Raw genomic sequence first — 22598 nt, 5'->3', positions numbered from 1 at the left:
AGAGCGTGAAACAGGGAAGGTATAGTTGCACAAGCTGAGGCAGGAGGATATGTGAGTTCAAGGCAACCTGAGCTACAGATTATGTTCAAGACTAACCAGGGTTACATAGAGAGACCCTGTCCCAAACAAATGGGCACTGGAGAGATAGAGAACACAGCGGTTAAGAGCTGTTCTTGCACAGAACCCAGGTTCAGTTCCCAGCACCCACGTCAGCTAGCTCTCAACTCCCTCTAACTCCAGTTCCAGGGAGTTGTGGAATAATTTATATATTTATTATGTATACAATATTCTGTCCGTATGTGTGTCTGCAGGCCAGAAGAGGGCACCAGACCTCATTATAGATGGTTGTGAGCCACCATGTGGTTGCTGGGAATTGAACTCAGGAACTTTGGAAGAACAGACAATGCTCTTAACTGCTGAGCCATCTCTCCAGCCCCTGGAATAATCTTTTGTGTACACTGTGAGCATGTGTCATTCTGATTGGTTTAATAAAAATCTAAACAGCCAAAAGCTGGGCAGGATTTCTAGGCAGAGAGGATTCTGGGAAGAAGAAAGCAGAGTCTCCAGTAAATGCAGAGGAAACAGACATGGAGGAGGAGAGGTAAAAGCCACGAGTCACATGGTAACACGTACATGACTAGAAATGGGTTAAGTTATAGGAGCTATTCAAAGCAAGCTTACACTATTGACCGAGATTTCATAATTAATAATAAGCCTCCATGTCATTATTGGGGAGCCAACGGTCCTGCCAAAAAAGTGGTTACACCAGGAGGATCTGACAGCCTTTGGCCTCCATAGGCACCCACAGGCATGTGGTGCACATGGACTCATGCAGGCACGTGCATACACGTGAACAGAAATATAAAATAAATAGAACCCCTTTTCTTGTCCAACTATTGCTACTTTAGATCCAGCCAGGGCCGCTATGAGAGTTAAGTTTCCTCACTTCTTATTGTTCCCCCTTAAGAGCCCAGCTAGGAACTCCATAGTAAAGAAAAAGCCTTGTCCTGATTTCAGCACATCCACCAAGGTCCTTCATGAGTTATGTCCTCAGTATGACAGCCGATATGTCATCTCAAAAGAGACAGACATCGTCTTTCTGAGCATCTCCTACTCATCCCTGATAGTGTTCTCTTTGGAGCCCTCCAAGTATCAAGTTCTCTTTTGCGGTTTTTTAAATGCCTGACATGACATCTTCTATAAAGGTCAAAGGTAGAAATTTATCTGCAAATTCTTATCAAAACCTTATGGAAGGGTAAAAATGAATATATAAAACACAGTGTAATAAAAACTAGTAAGGGGAGCTGGTGATATGGCTAAGTAGATAAAGGCAATTTTTGCCAATAAAAAGAGAGAACCAACTTCAGAAAGCAACATGCCATGGGTACCCATACACGAAACTGTCTTTCCTCTCTCTGTCTGTCTCTCTGTCTCTCTCTCAGAAAGCAAAATGCTGTGGGCATCCCCCGACAAAACTCTGTCCTATCTCTCTCAGGTATAATAAAAATTTTTAAAAACACCAACAATAGTATTCTGTGTTGCTGGCATTAGGCAGGATGGAGGGAATCTTTGTTGCTCGTTATTACTTACTGGGCTGAGGAAATTTTTCTAGTCTTCTCCTGTGTTGAAAAAACCAGTGACTGGGACATTGCGGCAATGTCAGCATTCATAAGCCACAGCTCTCACAGAGGACTCTCGTTCGGGCCCCACCCATGTCAGATGGCTCAGCACGGTCTATAACTCCAACTTTAGGGGACTCAACAGCTTCCTTGGGCACCTACAATCGTGTGTGCGCACACACACATGCGCGCGCACACACACACACACACACACACACACACACACACACCAAATAATTAAGTCATTTTTAAAAATGGCTGGAAGAAATCAAAGGTTTTTTCCCAGGTGACTCAGTGATATCCAAAGACAGAAGCTGCCATTCATTTAAATTCAAACACTGATTTTTTTTTAATTGGCAAATCCTTCCCACATCCTCACCAGACCCTCCCCGCAATGTTACCCTTTAGAAAATACAACTCGCTGTGAAAAGTCCTGTGCAGTCGGAAAACTCTGCTCAGTGATAAAGAAGTAGTAGCCTGGATATAACAGTGAATGAGAGACTGGCAAGCTGGGAGGTGATGTTTTGGGTTGGTTGGGTTTCCCTCTGAGTACTGTGCTCAAGGGCCTTGGACATGCAGGGTTAGCGCCCTGGCACTGAGCTATACCCAGCAGGACAAGCGCCCTACCGTTGAGCTACGCCAGCCTTTGGGGTTTTTCTTTCTTTCTTTTTGTTTTGCTTTTTTTTTTTTTTTTGATAAGGTCTTGCTGTGTGTATAGTTCAGGTTGATCATGAACTCATAGTCTCGCTTCTGCCTCTACTTGTTGGGGTTCTAGGCTTGGCTGTCAACAAAAATGTGCCAGTCCACACTGGTGGTTTAAGAACTGAAGTATATTTTCCGGTCCTTTTAGGGGCTGGAACTTAAAGTCAAAGTCTTAGCAAGGCTGATTTCTGGTGGGGTCTGAATTCACCAAACCAGTGTCCTTCTAGAAGGAGGAAGAGACAGAAAAGCACACATGTCTGGAGGAACCGGCTTCAAAGGATGCAACAGAGAGGCAGTCGGCTGCAAGTTAGATGTTTCATAAAAGATCTCTGTGAGTTTGAGGCCAGCCTGGTCTACAAGAGCTAGTTCCAGGACAGGAATCAAAAAGCTACAGAGAAACCCTGTCTCGAAAATAAAAAAAAAAATACACCTAAAACAAAAGAATATATGATATATTATATATACTGAAGGCAGATTTTTTCTGTCCCTCCAGCCAGCTCCCAAATAACCACATGGAGACTTCTTATTAATTATAAGTTTCTGACTAGCTCTTATAACTTAAATTAACCCATTCTTATTTATGTGCTCTTCCATGGCTCATGGCTTGTTACTTCTCCTCCTGCACATCCTGCTTCCTTCCTCTGTGTCTCATGGCATTTTCTCGTGACTCTGCCCTTTATCCCATCATCCTCTCTGCCCCCAAAATCTTACCTAACTATTGGCCATTCAGTTTTGGATTAGACCAATACAAATGACAAATCTTCACAGTGTACAAAAGATTATTCCACAACAATATATGCTACATATAATATTATATACAGAAGCTAAATGCTATCCTTTACCAAGCATAAGAAAGCAAATAAAAAATAATGATGAAAGGCAAAGTAAATAACTTTAAACACAGTAAAATCTAGGCCTGTTTTTTTCAACAAGGCAAGTGTTTGAAAGTCTCATTTTAAAAGAGAAAAAAGTTGGTATCAGGAATATTAAAATGTAAAAATAGCAATTGTACTATAAAGCCTTAATATATATGGGAAATGGCACTATTAATTATAAAATAGTATGTAATTTTGTTTTTGTTTTTTGGGTTTTTTTAAGATTTATTTATATTTATTATGTATACAACATTCCTTCCACGTCTGCTTTCATACCAGAAGAGGCACCATATCTCATTTTAGATGGCTGTAAGGCACTATGTGGTTGCTGGGAATTGAACTCAGGACCACTGGAAGAGCAGTCATTGCTCTTAACCTCTGAGCCATCTCTCCAGCCCTAGTATGTAATTTTGATTCTAATAAACTTGAACAAAAAAATGAAGGAATCCAGCCATTAATGAAACAGAAAATGCTTTCAAAGACTCATATGCAAAGTGACCTCAAAACAGATGAACTTAGCAGGGAGGGGGATCATGAGGCCCTGAGGATCTATATAGAGGTAATGGTGCCAGTGCAAGGCAGGGCATTTTCTTCCGTGGTATAGTCAGTGGTAAGTTATCTGTGCTCCTTCCGTGGTATAGTCAGTGGTAAGTTATCTGTGCTCCTTCGTGGTATAGTGAGTGGTAAGTTATCTGTGCTCCTTCGTGGTATAGTCAGTGGTAAGTTATCTGTGCTCCTTCCGTGGTATAGTCAGTGGTAAGTTATCTGTGCTCCCGTAACGCTCTGGTAAGGAGTCCTAATGAGAAGTGATGTCCAGCGAAACAAAAGGCACAGAAGTAGAAAGGAAGGCAGTTAGAAGAAGATCAGTAGAACTGGGAGAGGACAAGCGGCGGTCATAGGGTGACTATAAGGAAAGTATATTAGGAAAGTAATACAGGGTGAAAGTATGTTACACACATTCTGGAAATGTCACTCTGATGGGCTGGGGACAGGGGTCAGTCAGCAGAGTGCCTGCCACACAGCATCAGGACCTGAGTTTGAATCCTTGACACCCATGTAAGAGCCTGGCATTGTCAGGCATGTCTGTAGCTCTGATGCAGAGGAATCAGAGACAAGAGGAACCCTGGAACTCTCTGCCAGCCCCAGGCAGTCAACCAGGAAGCTATGGAGGCAGGAACAGACTCTGTCTCAATCAGATAAGAGTGATACAAAATACCTGATATCAACATTGGGCCTCCATAGGCATGAGAACACACATGCATGCACACTACAAACATATGTGCACACATGTGCATTTATCTCACAATACTCATGTACTCCACATACACAGAAGAACTGAAGTGACTGAAAAAGATTATACCGAAAAATAGAAAACTGTAGAGCAATATGACTCAAATTTGAATATGAATTAAAAATGCAGGCCAACAGGTAGGTAGGTTGGAAAAATATGTTGAAAGGATCATTCAACCCTTAGGATGTATCATAGGAATGAGAAAAGAAACCTGCTATCACTGTTTTAGAGAAAAATGACATGTTAATGTAAAAAGATGACCACAAGTGTTTAATAACACTCAACGTTTCTTTGTATTAAGATTAATTTTAATTACATGTGCATGTGTGTATGAGCATGCACGTGTGCATGTGAGTCCAGGTGCCCACCACACAGGCTAGAAGAGGGCACTGGATCTGGAGTTCAGGTGATGGGGAGCTGCCCACTGTGGGTACTGGGAACTGAACTGGGGTCCTTTGCAAGAACAACAAGCCATCTCTTCAAGCCAGCATTTCTTTTGGTTTTTTGCTCATTCATTTTGTCTTGTCTCGTTTTGACACAAAGTCTCCCTGGGTAACCATGGCTAACCCAGAACGTCTTTGTATACCAGGCTGGCCTCGAACTCACAGAGCTGAGCCTGCCTCTGCCTCCTAAGTGCTGGGATTAAGGTGTGAGTCTCCGTGCCTGGTGACATTTCTTATTTTTATAGAGATTCAAAGAATACTATGACTGCTGGGCGGTGGTGGTGCACACCTTAGTTCCTGCACTCAGGAGGCAGAGGCAGGAGGATCTCTTGAGTTTGAGGCCAGCCTGGGCTACAGAGCAAGATTCAGAACAGCTGAAGGTACACAAAGAAACTGTGTCTCAAAAAACACAAACAGAAAACAAAAATTACCAGAACTAGAAAGAAACTCCTTCAAAATAATGAAAATTATCTGTTAAGCCAATAACAAATATCTTACTTAATACTAAAATTTTAGAAAAATTCCTATTAAAATCACAGACAAGAAATAAATGTTACCATTGCTTGGCAGTATAATATATATGAAATAGAAAATAAATATTAATATTTAGGAAACAGTCTAAACTGTCACTGTTGTAAGGCATGGTGACCCTAAATAGCTCAAGAATCAGTGGAAAACCTCATAGCGTAAGTTTTTCCAGGCTAAGTCCTATAGGAAAGTAGACAAAAATGATAGCACTCCTCTCTCTACCAGCAGTAACCAATCCAATAGACCTACTAGAAAAATAAATAGGATAACAGTAGCCACAAGATATAAAATATAGAGCTGAATTGTGAAACACTAATGAAGTTACCCATAAGACGTAAAGTTTTAAAAATTGAATATGTAAAACATCTTGGTTTCTTTTCCCTTTGCTATGATGAAAATACCCTGACAAGGCAACTTAAGGAAGGGAGGGTTTATTTTGCTGGCAGTTCCAGGGGACAGTCCATCCCAGTGGAGAAGTCACAGAGGCAGGAGCTTTAGTGAACTGGTCACATTGCGTCTAAGACCAGAGATCCCTTGGCCTGGGAATGGTGTAACTCATAGTGGGTGGGTCTTCCCACCTCTGTTTATGTAAACAAGACAGTCCTCCATGCCAACCTGACCTGGACAATCCCTCTCTGAAACCTCATTCCCAGATGATGATTCTGGACTATATCAGATCAATAAAACATAGCCATCACAGAGATGTCCCATGTCCAAAATAGGGATCCCAAAATCCCCATGCAATTTTTGTTAACCTTACAAAACAAAGCAATTCCTAGATGATTTAATAAAGAAACTTTAAGAAGAGTTTTAACCTTGCCGCTGTTTTAAGAGAAGAGGAGAAGAAAGAAGAAAGACTGTCCATGAGACACTAAAATAATTATAAAGTCACAATAATTTCAATAATATTCCCTTATTATACTATTAGATAAGTAAACCAATAGTTCAGAATGGAGTCCTAAGAAATCTTAGGATACATAGGGTGCCTAAAAACTTACTTATTTAGCTGGACAGCGGTGACACACAACTTTAATCCCAGCACTCGGGAAGCAGAGGTAGTGGAATCAGCAGTTCAAGACCGTCCTTGTCTACAGAGTAAGTTTGAGACCAGCCCAGAGTCCATGAGAAACACCAACATAAACAACAACCGAGTAAAATAAAAACAAATTAATTTAGATATTCAAAAGCCTAAGGGCAAACTGTTTACAATAGCAATACAGAAGAGCAGGCTAGTTCCTATACTATAAAAAAAAAAAAAACAGCACTTAGAACCCAGTAGAAAAAAAGCGCTAACAGTGTAAGAATGGACAGACAATTTGCAGATATTAACCTATGGAGTCATATATGATAACACAAGTTTTTAAAGAAGGAAGATTTTTCAAATTAAGACAGTTTGAACACCGTGTAATTCTTCATATGCTAAGGAAGTTGAAGAAAACATTTGCTTCTGTCAGGATGTGGTAAGGCCTCACACTCAGTAAGACAGGAGAATGAGCTGGCCCAGTTTTTCGGGATTGCTTCTTAAACCATGTATCAGGAAGAACCGTGTGGCTCAGCAGTTAAGAGCACTTGCTGATCCTGCAGAGGACCCAGGTTTGGTTCCCATCACCCCATGGTGGCTCCCACTGTCTCTAACTCCAGTTTCTGGGGATCTAACGCCCTCTATTTGCCTTTGTGGGTGTTATATGCATGCGGTGCACAGACATACAGGCAAAACACTCATAAACATAAAATAAAAATGTCTTGAAAATATAGTCATAGATGGATAAGAATGTCAGTTTCTGCTTCATGCAGCGTAGCAAAAATGAATTGTTCACAAAAGCCCAACAGTTAGTGAGGATGTAAGCTTTTAAAAACTTTTGTAAAATTTATGTGTATGAGTGTTTCATCTGCATGCATGTATGTGGACTGTGTGCCTGCCTGATACCCCTGGAGGGCAGAAAAGGTTCCAGAACCCCTGGAACTGGAGTTATATAGAGAGTAGCCACTATGTAAGCTACCCCAGGTCCTCTGCAAGAGCAGCCGATGGTCATAACCACTGAACAACCTCACCAGCCCTGAAGAGTTATAAATAAACTACATTATATTCATCAAATGGAATAATTTTTAGACACTGAAAGTACAATTTATAAAATTTTCAGAACTGGAGGTGCAGCGCATGAGTCAATACTTTCCTCACATAGCAAGGCCCAGGGTTCACTCTCCAAAGCTGAGTAAGGTAAATTAATTAAAGATAAACTTATTTTAAAATTAAATATAAAGGACATTAAAGCACTGGCAAACTAATATCAAAACACAGCAGTTCTAGATGCTGATTTCAGTTTTGTTAAGACATGAAAGCATGGAAATAAATTAAAGCAGTATACCAAGAAAGAAAGTTGTTGGTTGGAAGATTTTTAAACTTTTAAATAACAGATATCTGTTTATATAGAGAAACATATCTACATATGTAACATATATATTTATTAAAAATGTTGCCTTACACAGTGCTGTAAAATAGTATCCCATGCTCCACCATCATTGCTCACACTATAATCTCAGCACCAGGGAGGTAGAGGCAGGAGGATCACAAGTTTGAGGTAATCAGCTACGTAATGAGTTGGAGGCCAGCCTGGGTACATGAGACTCTGTCTCAAAAAGTAAAATTTAAAAGGAATCTCCTTCTAAAGTTGGATAGTAGTGAAATCATTAAGTTGGAAATGACCACAGTTGTCCAGTCTGGTGAACTGTGGAACTGGAGTGGAGGTTAAAATTCGCGTGACTGGAACACTTCTCAGAGTTCTAATCTAGGAGGTCTGGAGGCCCAAGAATGGGGCTTCCTGATGTGTTCTAGGGAGGGGCTGACGCTTTAGATTTGGGGACCAATGCAGGCAAACCTCTGATGCGGTTAAACCCACTCAGCTATCCCGACTACATTTGAAGCCTGTTGTAGTTTGTTTTTCTGTTGTTATGAAATACTTGAACAAAATCAGCTTCTGGTTCACAGTTCAAGGGTACAGTCAAGGCAACAAGAACGGGAAACAACTGGTCATGTGACATCCACAGTGGGGCAAGGGGGAGAGATGAAGGCGCCCTTCTGCTCTGCTCCCTTGCTCCACTGACACAGTCCAGGGCCCAAGCCAGGCTGTGGTGCCCACATATATGCGGGTCTCACCTCTTTAATTAAACATAATCAGGATCCAGTGATTCTAAATTCTGTCACTGTCAGAAGGCCTCAGGTACTAGAAAACGCTCCTGAAAGAGGATTCCAATATCTTGGAGAACCCATCAAGACATAAGGTTGCTTGTTTGGTTGTTTTTTGAAACAGGATTTCCCTGTGTAACAGCCCTGTCTGTCCTGGAACTCACTCTTGTAGACCAGGCTGGCCTCAGAGATCATAGAGATCTACCTGCCTCTGCCTCCCACTGGGATTAAAGGTGTGCGCCACCGCTTCCAGCAAAAATATCTGATTTAAAAGATGATAATACATCTTTTATTAGATCATATATATACATATATATATATATTTATATTAGAAGGCCCCCTCTCTTCTGAGATTACTTTAAGAAAGAAGGGGGCAGAGACCAGTCCCTGGGTACAAGAGTTGCAGAAGAGAGAGAGAGAGATGGAGTGAAGGAGAGGGAGGAGAGGAACAGGGAGAGGGAAGAGAGGGAGAGAAAAGAAAGATAGGAGGTAGGCATATAGCGAATATGCACAGGGAGATGGTGTTAGTAGTTGTAGCTGAGAGTGTATCCTGTCAGGACCCCAAGGGCAGGGCAGTAAAGATGCCTGAATACTAACAGTGACCAAATTATCATGTTTAAGAGACATTCCAAACACCTACCCTGCTGGCACATTTGTTAAAATTTCAGAGAAGCCTGAGCGTGACAGAGCCCACTTACAATCCCAGCTCTCATAGTGGAGATGAAGGAGGATCCCCGTGAATTTGAGGCCCACCTGGGCCACGTAAGAGAGTTCTAGGCCAGCCAGAGCTACACAAAAAGTTGCAAAAACAGATTTATGTTTTACTTCCTCCCTTAGCCTTGGAGGAGCTAACAGGCAAGACTTAGTTCAGTCAGAGGCAGAGAAAGAAGCAAGGGCCTTCTCTCCTAACGTGCACAGCTGCTACCCTTTCCTAAAGCATGGCCATCTTGAATGCCAGGAAAATGCTCTTTTCTCTGGCCTGGTTCCTCTTCCCTAGCACAGTCTCCCAGCAAACATCCGCTTGGTTCAGGGATATCAAAGTGAGGAGACAGAAGTCTTCCTCAAATGAACATCTGAGCTCAGCAGTGAGAGAAGGTTTATCCCAAAGCCTGTGTCACGAATCTCTACCAGCGGAGCATGCGCGAGAACCGGCTCTGGCTAGGTGCCGCTGAGTCCCCATCTCTGCCTTGCTTCCAGAGCCGCAGCAAACGTAACCGCTTAGAACACAAAATGGCGATTGATGGATTCTTGATCCAATCGTCTGCCAGAAAATCTCCAGGCTGGCGAAAAACAACAGGACAGTCATTTCAGTGCTATCGTCAGGCTGTGCTGATGGTCCAGTGTCGCTCACGTCCATCCTTTTCTTTCCGGTCTTGGAGGCTTCTGTGAGCCTAACTTACAGCGGCGTCCTCATTGCTGGACATCTCACTCTCGCTCTCTCTGATGACAGCTGTTCAATAATTGTCCAGTCCTTTCTGTCATCTTATATACAGCCGTGTTTTGTCGTTTCTGTTTACCTCACAGGAACCCAGTCTTGCCATTCCCTTTTACAGTCGTCTATCAACCAACTGCCCTGTCTCCCACAGTCCTCATCCTTTGCACTCAGCTCAGCCTGTTCATACATACTTCCTCTACCCCATTGCCCCGTTTCTCCTTTTCCTTACCTTCAAATTTTAAGAAGCCTCCTGCTCTCATCAGACGTTTCTTGAGTCTTCATTCTTTTGTAAGACCCCCTAGCTAATGCTACATTCATTTAAAATTGGTGATGGGTTTGCTCTTCGATAATTTGTCTACTTTTTTTCTCTGAGGTCACACTGTGACTTGCAGTAGTATGGTAAAAACTGCAAGACTAGGTCCATAGAGCTGTGAGCTTCCAGGTTCTGTTTCCTTTGGCACCCATTCTCTCTTTCTCCCGTATAACACCTAGCCATTCCCTTCCATTGTACGGTTTACAATGGGTGTTCATGGACAGTCTTGTCATATGATCTTTGTGTAAGGAAATAGTATCAATGTTATCCTTACTTTGAAGTTTGGCAAGCACTGTTCTCTGAATGATAAATTATTTGTCCAAAGTTCTGCAGCAAGGAAACAGAAGTACACGGCCCCACACCCAAGTCTTTGAATCCTAAGTACCTCCTGTTCCGGTATCACCCACCCACTCCGAACATGGATCACACTTGATAAATGTCGATGGAGTGATAACACCGAGTATTAGTGTGGGAGTGTCACCAGGCCACATTCAAATAGGAATTAAGAGTTTTGGAGACAGGTCTATAATTAACGGAATGTTTATAGAATAAAATGATAAACCTTAAAATTAAAAAAATTAAAAAGCTTATCCAACAAAATAGGGTTGTCTTAGAGCCTAAGCAAAGAGGATATACTCAAGGGACTCATTTGGGAACTGTCCAACTGAGGTTGCTTGGCCAGAGGTAAGTCCGAAGCCTTCAGATCAACTGGCTGACATATGTCTTCTGCCTGGGCTGAGTCAGCACTGGGGGATATGGAGGCGATGCTGTGGCCCTCCTGCCTACCACCCGCCACCCCGCCATGTGACCTCGGGCTGAGCTAAGAACCCGCCAGAATTCTGGGCTCCTCCTCCTTACCCGTCCTACAGAGGGGTGAATGGGAATGTTCCTGAGGTCTCCTCTGGCTGTGACATTCTGACAATCTATGAATAGCAAGGACAGAAGACAGGTGCGAGCTGATGGCCACGTGGGAAGCTCACACCTGTCTCTCCCCCATGTTTCCGCCCCTCGCTTCCAGCAGTGCCAAACTCCAGGCCCAGTCAGGGTCAAGTTGCCAATTTTGAAAGTGTTCAAGGACAGTTGTCCTTCTACAAAGCTGGTCTCCTTTCTTTCCCACGGTCCACTCTCCCCTGAGGTGCTGGATTCTTGCATTACCACTAATTTATCGCTGTTTCTTTATTTCAGATTAAAATCACTCACAAAAACCAGGCACCTATGATGATGGGGCCTCCCCAGAAGAGCAGCTTCTTTTCATTGCGGAGGAAAAGCCGTTCAAAAGACTAAAGAGCACGCCAAACAAACACCAGCTCTACCAAGAAGAATCTACACACGTGCACACACACATCACACAGACACACATGCGCACACACATACACACATACCATGCACACACACACACACACACACACACACACACCACACACATACACACCATACAGTCACACACACAGACACACATCTGTAGCCAGAGGAAGTCAAGCCACCCTCCCAGAGGAAAGTGTCGTCCTGCCGTACAGTCTACCTGTTTTTAAAACGGATCCACTCTTAACAGAACCAATACCCGTGAACTATTTTGAATGGACGCAGGGCCCACCAGGATGGGTTGGCTCCCATAGCCACTTCCACATTCCCACAGGCCTGGGGTAGACTCTGAGCCTGAAGGAGAAATCCCCCCCCCCTTTTTTTTCCTTCACCAATTCCTGTAAGGTTCCAGGCTGTATGTTCCCTGCCTACATGAGATCGGATGTGGTCAGGAGAAAGCGCTCCAACCCAGAAATTTTGCACAAAAGTCCTCTGTACAGAAACAAAACAGCCTCCAGCTCTCCAAGCAAAACCCTTGGCAGAGCTCAGCAAGCACACGATGGCTTCTTCCTTGTCCTTCAAGCAACAGCTCCTCCCCTCCTCGCTCGCTGAGGAAAAGCCAAGAAGCCCAGGAAAGCAGTTTCCATTCTCTGTTCTCTCGGCTGCCCATGGGCACTTGTTCGCTTCCTGAAGCATCTCTTGGCGGCTGTTTGCTTAGAGAACAAACATGGCTGCCTGGGCAGGCTACTTCAGATGTGGTGTTTATTTTCCTAGTGTCTATGAACACCTGGGAGGGAAAACTGAGAAAGTGGACTTTATTTTTAAAATCAATGTCATGATACTGTGTAAAAAGAGAAGAAAAGAAGAACCACTCGCAGTACTCCCCAGCCTCACTACCACACAAGCCAAAGTGAATCTCCTGTTTGAATTCCAAGCCCTGGTGGCAGAGATGGTAGGAAGGGGGAGCTTTGCAGGGAGAACTAGGAGACACCCATCAGGAGATTGCCTGTTTTCTTTGCACTTCCCGCTCTCACAGTGTGACAGAGGACCTTCTGAAAGGTCTTATATGTGTACATATGTAGCATATATATTTATATATAATATATAAATATTTATTTACTGCTGGACTTTTCCTCTTTAGAAATAAACCTAGATAGTCTGGGAACAGAAAATGGGAAAGAGAAAAGGAAGTTCCTCCTCTCCGACCATCATTTGATGGTAGAGACACATTTCCCTGGCTGGTTAGAAGCGTTACGGGAATGAGCTAGACCCGGGGAGCAACCACGAAACACATTCTGTTCGAGGCTTATTCCCGCATTGGCTGATAAGGAAACTGAGCTGTGGAAAAGTTAAAAGGCTTCTCCACAGAAATCCTGGCTAATGAGATTTGGACTGTAGAGGTTACTAAAAAGATCGTTAATAGACAAAAGAACCCTCATCTGGGAATAGGGTCATTTCTGGTCACCAAGAAGTGGTTGCACTTGGATCCAGGTTGTCAGGGAGGAACTATCAGTTAGCCTATGCATGGATGGAGCGGCCCACACAAGAAAATGGGACGTGGGGACTTAAACTACTTCCCAAGTTCTCCACGGTCCTACTTCCCAAGTTCTACGTGGAGAGAAGTTGTCCTCTAGTTGAAGGCCCCAGACAGACGATCTGATTGAGTTCCCATGTCACCTCGTCGATCTTCTTGCCTTGGAAACATTCCTGACTACCGATGTGACTTCAGTGAAGATGTCGGATGTTGACAATGAAGACAAAACAGTCTCTGTCATGTTCGGTGGGCTTCCTTCAGCTGGTGCCAGCATCCCCCTTTGTGGAGGGTAACTCTACACAGAGCATCGTTGGTGAAAAAACAACCTTTGCCTCAGCCCCCTGGCTTACCTGGGCCTTCATCTCTGTTTCAGATTTCTCAAGAGAAAACCTGGCCCAAAAGGCATGGCTCTAATAAGCTGCCTCCTTGCAGTGGACAAGGAAGGGAAGGTGAGGAATATGTACAAAGGGAACCTCTGAAGGAAGTTGCCATCTAAAACGGAGGGCTAAGACTAGGGACTATCCTGCTTAACCGAACATGCTTCTGCTGAGCAAGGAAGAACCCAGACCACCTAAAGCACACACCGATGGGACGCTTGGTGATGCAACCCCCAAGCTCCCAAACGACAGCAGGTACTATTTTGGACGGCACTGGCTTCTGAAACTGTCAGAGGTTCAGCTTCTGGGTCACTGATTCTAAGACATTTACAGAAGTGTGTTTCAGCACCGATCCCCCCAGGATTACGGGTTGAGGCAGCACCATCGATAGGTGAATGGATTCCCAGAGACTCACAAGTCTTGTGAAGGGGCCCTGTAGACATTGAATGTTACCTGAGAGACACAGCCCGGTCCTCTCAGAGGCACAGAGTATACAAAACGCCATGCCATTTGCGATTCTGATTTGCTAATCTTAATAAGTCTTGTGTTGCTGTTTAATCTTACCTTACAAGTCATCCTTTAAACTCCCTGGCTGGGGTTTCTTATTGTATAGTGCATCATCTTAGTGACCCTCGCTCCCAAGTTCTAGCCAGCAAAGTATTATCATCTCCACCCTGCTGAGAATGGGGCTTTCTGGTGTTTAGTGGCTTCTTAAAGCTACACCGTCAGGGGAGAGCCTGGTCCCTTATGTGTTCTCCTGCTTGGATTCTTTCCATGCTGCAGGCATGTTCTCACCTGCCTTCACGCTTCCACCCCACTAGCAATAAAAACAATGAAACAAGAAGCTTTCAGTGTGCCTTCTTGTCGCTGGGCTGATGGGCGAGGGATTGTGGCTCAATGTGGCGTGGCTTTCATGGGGTTTCCCCAGTGAGTTGAGAGCGGAGACACACTTTGTAGGACGATTATATTCAGGCCGCAGACCGGCTCCTCTCAAGAGAGTTCATTCTACAGATGGGGAAAAAAAAATACGTAAAAATTGCCAAATAAATTAGGAAATACTTGGCAGAACCTGTAAGAGCCTCCAGACTGGCGTTATATAACATGCATATATATATTTTACATATGCACATTATATAAGGTGACATAGTACTTAATGTGCTGTATATATTATGTAAATTATGTATTTGTGAGTAATCACGATAAATATAGAGACCTACTAATCACTTTTTTACACATACTCAGTGACAGATTAGGAAGTTTCTTTGCCAGAGAGCCTGAAAACTTACTCTCTCCTGCTGCTTTGGTTCCAACTCCTGCCAAAAATAATTGCATCAACTTTTCCCATCTCTAGCCCCCTTTTCTCTTAGCCAAAACTCTCAGTTACCTTCTGTCCAAGCTAGGCTGCACCTTCCGTGCAGTACTACCACAATCAGGATCTACAAAAGTATAGCATCCTGGGAATAAGCAGGGTTTAGACTCCCAGATTCCCTGTGTCAGAGGCCTATACCTCAGCTTGCTCAAGCAAGTGGGTGTCTGATGTCAACATCAAAGGAAGGGAGAGGGGATAGGGAGGGAAGGAAGGAAGGAAGAGTCTACCAGCTCTCTGGGAAAGAAAACCACATCGTCACATTCAGCTACCAGCTCGAGGGTCCAATAGGAATCAGTGAGAGCATAACTTCAAATGTTTAGTTACAATTAAAATCATCTCCCATATCTAGTCTAAGACTTTACACCCTATCTGAAACCATAGCTTCCTAGAATTTGATTCACAAAACACTAGTATTCCTAAGATGTTTCATGAAAGGACTGAGGAGATTACTCAGTGGGAAAACAAAACAAAACAAAAAAAAAAAAAACATTTTCTGTGTAAGCCTGCACCCTGAGTTCAATCCCTAGAACCCACATAAAGGTAAAGGAGAAAAATGACTCCACAAGCTGTTCTCCGACTCCCACGTGCACACACACACAACCAGGTCACATGAATATACACAATGGTAATAATTATTTTAATGTCCCATTGGGGGGATTAGAGTTTTCTGTTCAAGTACTAGGTGCCTTCTAAGAAATATAGAGAGAGGCTTGGAGAAAAACGGGGGGGGGGGGGGATAAACATGGCGCGCTGGAGAGATGACTCAGCAGTTAAGAATACTTGCTACCCTTGCAAAGGACCTGGGTTCAGTTCCCAGAAGCTCACAACTGTCCATAACTCCAGGACTAGGGGATCCATTCTTCTGCTAACCCTGGGAGCACTAAGCATGAATATGGTGCACACACAGGCAACATGCTTGACCTACTTCTCTAGTCCTAGGACAAGACACCATGACAATCTTACAGAAGAGAGCATTCCGTTGAGGTTTTCCTTATGTTTCAGGAAGCGAGCCCATAACCCAGTGGTGGAACATGGCAGGAGGCAGACAAGGTGCTGGAGCTGAGAGCATACATCCAATCTGCAAGTTGGGGGCAGAGAGAAAGACAGACAGACAGACTGGCTGGGCTTGGTGTGCACTTTTGAAACCTCAAAGCCCACCCCCAGTGACACACTTGCTCCAACAAGGTAACACCTCCTCCATTAAAGTCACACGTCCTTCCACAAGGTTCCACCCTTCTAGTCCTATCCAAACAGTTCTGCCAACTGGGGACTGAGCATTTAGACATATAATAAGCCGCTGGGGGCCATTCTGCTCAAACCACCACAACACTCATGTATATTAGGAAAGGAAGGAAGGAAGACAGAAAGGCAGACAGACAGACATGGAGTTTTCTGTCCCCTAAGAAAACCAGCTTGCATTGTTCTCAGATGAGGATGGAAGTAGTCCTTCTCTGAACTAATAGGCCCCAATAGGAAACTCTGTCATTAAAATGTTTTTGTTTTTGTTTAACAGTTTTTGCTTTTTTGGCATGGGGCCTAGGGTGATTCTTACGGTGTGGCCAATGGTGTGGCCAAGACTTGCTTTAAACCCGGCTCACGTGACCCTCCTGACTCAGGAGTGTGGGGGTACCAGGTGCAAAGCTCTTGTCTCTTCTATGAGAGTGCCCATTTCTACTGTAATTCTATAGACATCTTTAAGTGAGAATCAAGGATCTGGACTCTTAGCCTTTCAAGTATGGAAAGGACTAGAAAAGGGTTTTAAAGAGGGGAACGAGTCAAAAGGAAATGTGACAGCTGCCATCACCTGTGTAGCCTCAAAGAACAAAACCACCTCTAAAAACTATAGCTGTAGAGATGGGAAACTTCCAGTTTAATGACTGCCCCCATCCCCTAAAAAAAGAAAAAGATAGAAAGCTGCTTAAACTATTTGGTAGGCATCGGTGTTAACTCAGATCTATGTAGGGCAGAGAAGGGAGGGTAAAGGGAAGAAAAGAAAAAAATCAGTAGATTTATTAAGGCCTTCGATAAACATTTCTTGGAACCCCATCTTTTCTAAAAGAATGAAAAAATAGGGCTGGAGAGATGGCTCAGTGGTTAAGAATGCTGCCTGCTCTCCCAGAGGACCTGGATTGAATTCCCAGCAACTGCATGGATGTTCACAACTGTCACTCCAGTTCCAAAGGAGCTGATGCTCACTCTGGCCTCTTTGGTACACTCACATGGTGCAGTTACATACACACATAGCCAAAAGATCATTGCACATTGAATGAAAAATTAATCCAAGAGTTATTTTTAGATCAATGGGCACTAACCAATCAGACCAGACTTATATGTGACAGGACTGATCCATTAGAAGTGGAATATACCATTAAGACCAAAGGAGACTACCAAGCATAGTGGGTTCGTACAGAGGCAGCAGATATCTGTGAGTTCAAGGCCAGCCCAAGGCTACACAGTGAGACCCTGTCTCAAAACACAAACAGCAAACCAAAGGAAGGAAGAAAGGAAGGAAGGAAGGAAGGAAGGAAGGAAGGAAGGACAGACAGACGGGCAGACGGATTAACGGAGACTTCACAGCACGTTCTCACTGGGACCTAAATTAGTAGTTTGAAAGTCTTTTAGCCAGACCTGTGTCAGACTGTAATGACAAGAAAAGGCTGCTATCCTACTCTGTTTGTGTGTGTGTGTGTGTGTGTGTGTGTGTGTGTGTGTGTGTGTATGTGATGGGGACGGGGGAGCATGCAGAACTCAGAAGAGAGCGCTCAGGAGTCAGTTCTCTCCCTCCATCCTGAGATCTAGAGATCAAAATCATTGTGTGAAGCTTGCATGGCAAAGACTTCGACCCACTGAGTCATCTTGCTGACCCAATAATCAAGTTTTAAACCAGAGAGCAGAATCCCATGGAGCCACTGTTTATAAATTTTACTTGATGTCCCACCATATTGGAGTACATATTTCCACACTCTGTTCAGAGGGAAAAAAAATGAATGGCACTTTTGTAGAAAAGGAAGTTCCTATCCACTACCTCACTCACCGCCTGTTACTACATCCGGTCTTTTCACTATTATCCCTATGCTCCTCAAAGTCATCTAGAATGCGGACATCAGACTTGCTTCACAGAAAAGAGAATTAGTGCATAAGAAGGAAAAACTCTTTCTCCACAGATAGCAGGAGAGCAAGGACTAGTCTGTCTTCACCAAAATCTATGCTTTCCCACAGGAAAAGTGTCCCTATCATTCTTACAGAAGTGTTTTCAACTCAACTAGTATCCTGGATGAAGTGACACAGCATTGAAAGACTGATAGCCAATCTATTAGACCTTTGAATAGCATTTAATCATATTCCAGTGAATAATCTCACCTTTAAGCCTATCAGCACAAGGACAGCTAGATCCCCAAACCTCATCCTTGCTATACAACTGTCATTCATCCCTTAATCCTCAACGTCTTCAGGTTCTACTGGAGTGGGACCCAGAACCCACCTAATCTGCTTTCGTTCTGCTCTGTGAGTAGAGAGCAGCCAACAGTCTTTGCAGGCTTAAATGTCACAGTCAACAGTGACCAGCCAGCATGGGGAGCGAGTGCCGGGTTCTTAGGAGATTCTCCCCCAAAGAGGCTCTGCGTGTGATCCTCATTAGTGATAGGTGTGGGCTGAGCCATCTGTGTTCCACGGGAACAGAATGGCAGGCTGCCTTTCAGATGCCAAGAGATCTAATGGGAAGATCCAAAGTGCTCAGGAAGCTGAGAAATATCTTTCCTTGTGGGCATCTTTATAGGAGGCAGGGATGCAGAAGGCCAAGGGGTTTGGGAAATTACGTACATAACCTACTGGGCCTTCCACTATTGCTACCACCTCATTCTTCATGTGCGGTACAAGATGACAGAGCCCTGCAGGTTTGTCTGCTAGCCTAAACCCTTGGACAGAGCCATGATGAACCTGTCTCATTCTGAAGTACCAAGGCGCAAAAGCAGGTGCATGGGATCAAGGCATCTGCTTGTCAGTAAGACCCCAACTCTCACAGGGGTTAAAAAAGACTGTAGCTGGGAGGGATTAATTACGTGAGAGCTGTAACTTAAGAATGATCAGGCTCCATGGAGTGCATCAGGGAATCAGTGAAGAAATCTGGAAGCAAGGAAAACATTACCCAACCCGGCACCAAGCTTGTAGTAGGTAAGGAGTGGTTATCCTTTCATGAATAAGTGAACAGCTAGCGTGGATATTTGTCCTTCTGTTCTACAGTGGGTAGGGGGCAGGGGGATGAAAGCTTTCTAACCAACGGCTCAGGAACTTGAAACCACAGGATGTAGAGGGAGCTCATGGGGCCTTTACCCAGACATCTGTTGAGTGATGGATACAGCTAAATATGGATCATCAAAGGGCTTTCTGGGTCACATGGATGGCAGCTTCATGATTCAGAAAATATGAAATTCAGCTTGTGCAAAGGGCAGAAATACTTGCAGTCTACTTCTGAGAGCTCAAGTCAGAAGTGACAGAGGGCAAAAGGCAGCACTAAGGTAGATTTACAACGCAGGCAGGGACCCGTGGAATAAAACAGATTTGTGAGATGGAAAGAGAACTAGACTGTTTCATACAATCATTTGGGGCAAGGGTTGTGAACATGAACAGGGTGTCCAAGACTGAAGGAAAGGATTTAGGAGTCCTGAAGCAAGGGAGGAAGGGATGGAGAGAGGGACAGCTCACAGAATTATCCAGGAATTAAGGGAATTGTTATTAAATAACAATCACCTTTTATCATTTAGTCCAAGATCTATTCCTTTTGAAGTTAACAGACATTACAAAGTTAGACCATGTATTGACAATGAGGAAACTCACAGTACTAAATCCAGGATTCAGATGTCTCAGAACTTGCCTTCAAAGACATTTCCCCACTGACAGTGCCACTGAGAGCTCTCAGAGCTTGAGACACAGTGACTGTGACTTACTGCCCCAAAACCAGCCATGTGTATGGCATCCTTGTTTTCCAAAATGAACACATGATCCCCTTCCCCCCTCTTCTGTAGACCATGTGTGGGACCAGACAAAGTCTGGGCAGCAGAAAGCCAACATGCACTTTATTCTCCTTCATCCTCCTCCTCCACCTTCTTGGGTCCTTACTCCAAGGTACCAACCGGTCTTTGTCCTAAGACTCTAATCCAGGAGGGGAAAAAAAACCAGCCAGGAATGGTGCAGAACTCAACCAGATCAGAGTTCTCACACCATACTAAAGGTCATTTTTAAAGATACATAGAGGCCAGGCAGTAATCGTGCACATCTTTAATCCCAGCACTTGGAAGGCAGAGGCAGGCAGATCTCTATGTGTTTGAGGCAGCCTGGTCTACAAAGCGAGTTCCAGGACAGCCAGAGCTATTACACAGAGAAACACTGTCTCAAAAAACCAAACCAAACCAAAACAACAACAACAACAAAATAGAGACCGCAGTCAAGACAAAGACGGGAGAAATGAAACTAAGTACTGGAGCGCAATAATTGAAAGAGTGGAGAATCAAAGTGTCATTTTAAAATTCTATTGGCAAATAATAATTTAGATAAATATGGCCTCAAGAATGGTAGAAGAAACTGAACATTTCCCTTTCTATAACATAAAATTATTTAGAAAATGGAATCTTAGACGCAGGTGGTAGCAGACGCAGGCAGCGGCAGAGGCAGGCAGCGGCAGAGGCAGGCAGCGGCAGACGCAGGCAGTGGCAGTCGAAGGCAGCCGGCTGGCGAGGCGGCAGACGCAGGCCCGGGCGGCAGGGACCAGCATGGAGGCAGACGCAGGCGGTGGGACCAGTGTGCAACACCGAGAGCAGATCGCCCCACTACAATTAAATCAAAGAGGAAGGTCTTTTGTTGGTGAGGTCCCTGGCAAACGGGGAGCCTGGTCCTATTCCTGAAGACCCTTTTGAGGGATGAGAGGGATCTTGGCCCCTGGCAGGAGCCAGGAAACAGAGAGAGGGCATTTTGTAAGAGGAGCCCCTGGCCAGCAGGGAAACCTGATCCGGTTTTAAAAGACCCATTAGATAGAATTGATAAGAGGAGATGGGCAGGCGCCAAGGCAAGAATTCACCCAATAATCTCAAAAACAACATGAAAACACCAGAACCCAATGATCTTACAACAGAAGGACTTGAACACCCTAACACAGAAGAAGTGGAGAAAATTGACTTTATGAAAGCAATAGAGTCCCTTAAACAACATGTAAAAAACGCCCTTATAGAAATGAATAGGAAGTATAACCAAAGTTTGAAGAAATGAGTAATACGTACATGATACCCTGAGAAACCAAGAAAAAACAATCAAACAGGTAATGGAAACAGTTCAAGAATTGAAAACTGAAATGGAAGCAAGGAAGAAAACACAAACTGAGGACCAGCTGGATATGGAAAATCTTGGTCAACGAGCAGAGTCTACAGAAACAAGCATAATCAATAGAATACAAGAGATAGAAGAATCTCAGATTCTGAGGACACCATAGAGAAAATAAAAGCACTGATCAAAGAAAACAGCAAAGCCAACAAATTCTCATCACAAAACATTCAGGAAATATGGGACACAATAAAAAGACCAAACCTAAGAGTAATAGGAATAGAAGAAGAAGAGTCACAGCTCAAGGGCCCAGAAAATATTTTTAACAAAATTATGGAAGAAAACTTTCCCAACATAAAGAAAGATATTCCGTTGAATATTCAAGAAGCATACAGAACACCAAACAGACTGGATCAAAGAAAAACATCCCCTCGCCATATAATAATCAAAACACAAAATATACAGGTTAAAGAAAGAATATTAAGAGCTGTAAAGGAAAAAGGCCAAGTAACTTATAAAGGTAAACTGATCAGACTTACACCTGACTTCTCTATGGAAACCATGAAAGCCAGAAGTTCATGGATAGAGGTACTTCAGGAACTAAGAGACCATAGATGCAAACCCAAACTACTATACCCAGCCAAGCTATTGTTCACTATCAATGGAGAAAACAAGACATTCCAGGATAAGAACAAATTTAAACAATATGTAGCCACAAATCCAGCCTTACAGAAAGTAATAGAAGGAAATCGCAACCCAAGGAATCCAACATTGCCAATACTGCCTACAATAACTCAGGCATCTAGCGACCCTTCACCAGCACAACTCAAAGAAGGAAGACACACAAACTCTACTACCAAAAACAATAAGAATAACCGGAGTAAACAACCACTGGTCATTAATATCACTTAATATTAATGGTCTCAATTCACCTATAAAAAGGCACAGGCTAAGAGATTGAATACGAAAACAGGATCCAACATTCTGCTGCTTACAAGAAACACATCTCAACCACAAAGACAGGCATCTACTCAGAGTAAAGGGTTGGGAAAAGGTGTTTCAAGCAAATGGTCCTAAGCAAAAAGCAGGTGTGGATATACTAATTTCTAACAAAACTGACTTCAAACTAAAATCAATCAGAAGAGATCGAGATGGACACTTTATACTCATAACAGGAACAATTCATCAGGATGAAGTCTCAATTCTGAATATCTACGCCCCTAATATAAAAGCACCCACTTATATAAAAGAAATAATACTAGAACACAAGGCAGACATCAAACCACACACACTAGTAGTAGGAGACTTCAACACACC

At 43.5% G+C, this 22598-nt stretch overlaps 1 protein-coding gene across 6 annotated transcripts in view; it reads left to right on the top strand.

Moving 5' to 3' along the window:
* The window catches only part of Dgkg (diacylglycerol kinase gamma), a 211045-nt gene extending 196606 nt beyond the window's left edge, over window positions 1-14439 (top strand). For all 6 annotated transcript variants that reach the window (XM_041677986.1, XM_041677988.1, XM_041677985.1 and 3 more), the window contains one exon: window positions 11576-14439. In XM_041677986.1, the coding sequence (XP_041533920.1) occupies window positions 11576-11674 (99 nt within the window). In that variant the 3' untranslated portion in view covers window positions 11675-14439. The remainder of the gene's footprint in view (window positions 1-11575) is intronic.
* The last annotated feature ends 8159 nt before the right edge of the window (window positions 14440-22598 follow it).

Source organism: Microtus oregoni, unplaced genomic scaffold (genome assembly GCF_018167655.1).
Source record: "Microtus oregoni isolate MIOR12 unplaced genomic scaffold, Mior012 000029F_ref0000214, whole genome shotgun sequence".
In the NCBI taxonomy this organism is placed as follows: domain Eukaryota; kingdom Metazoa; phylum Chordata; class Mammalia; order Rodentia; family Cricetidae; genus Microtus; species Microtus oregoni.
Note: the sequence above shows the minus strand (reverse complement) of the source record. Positions and strands in the feature narration are given on the sequence as shown.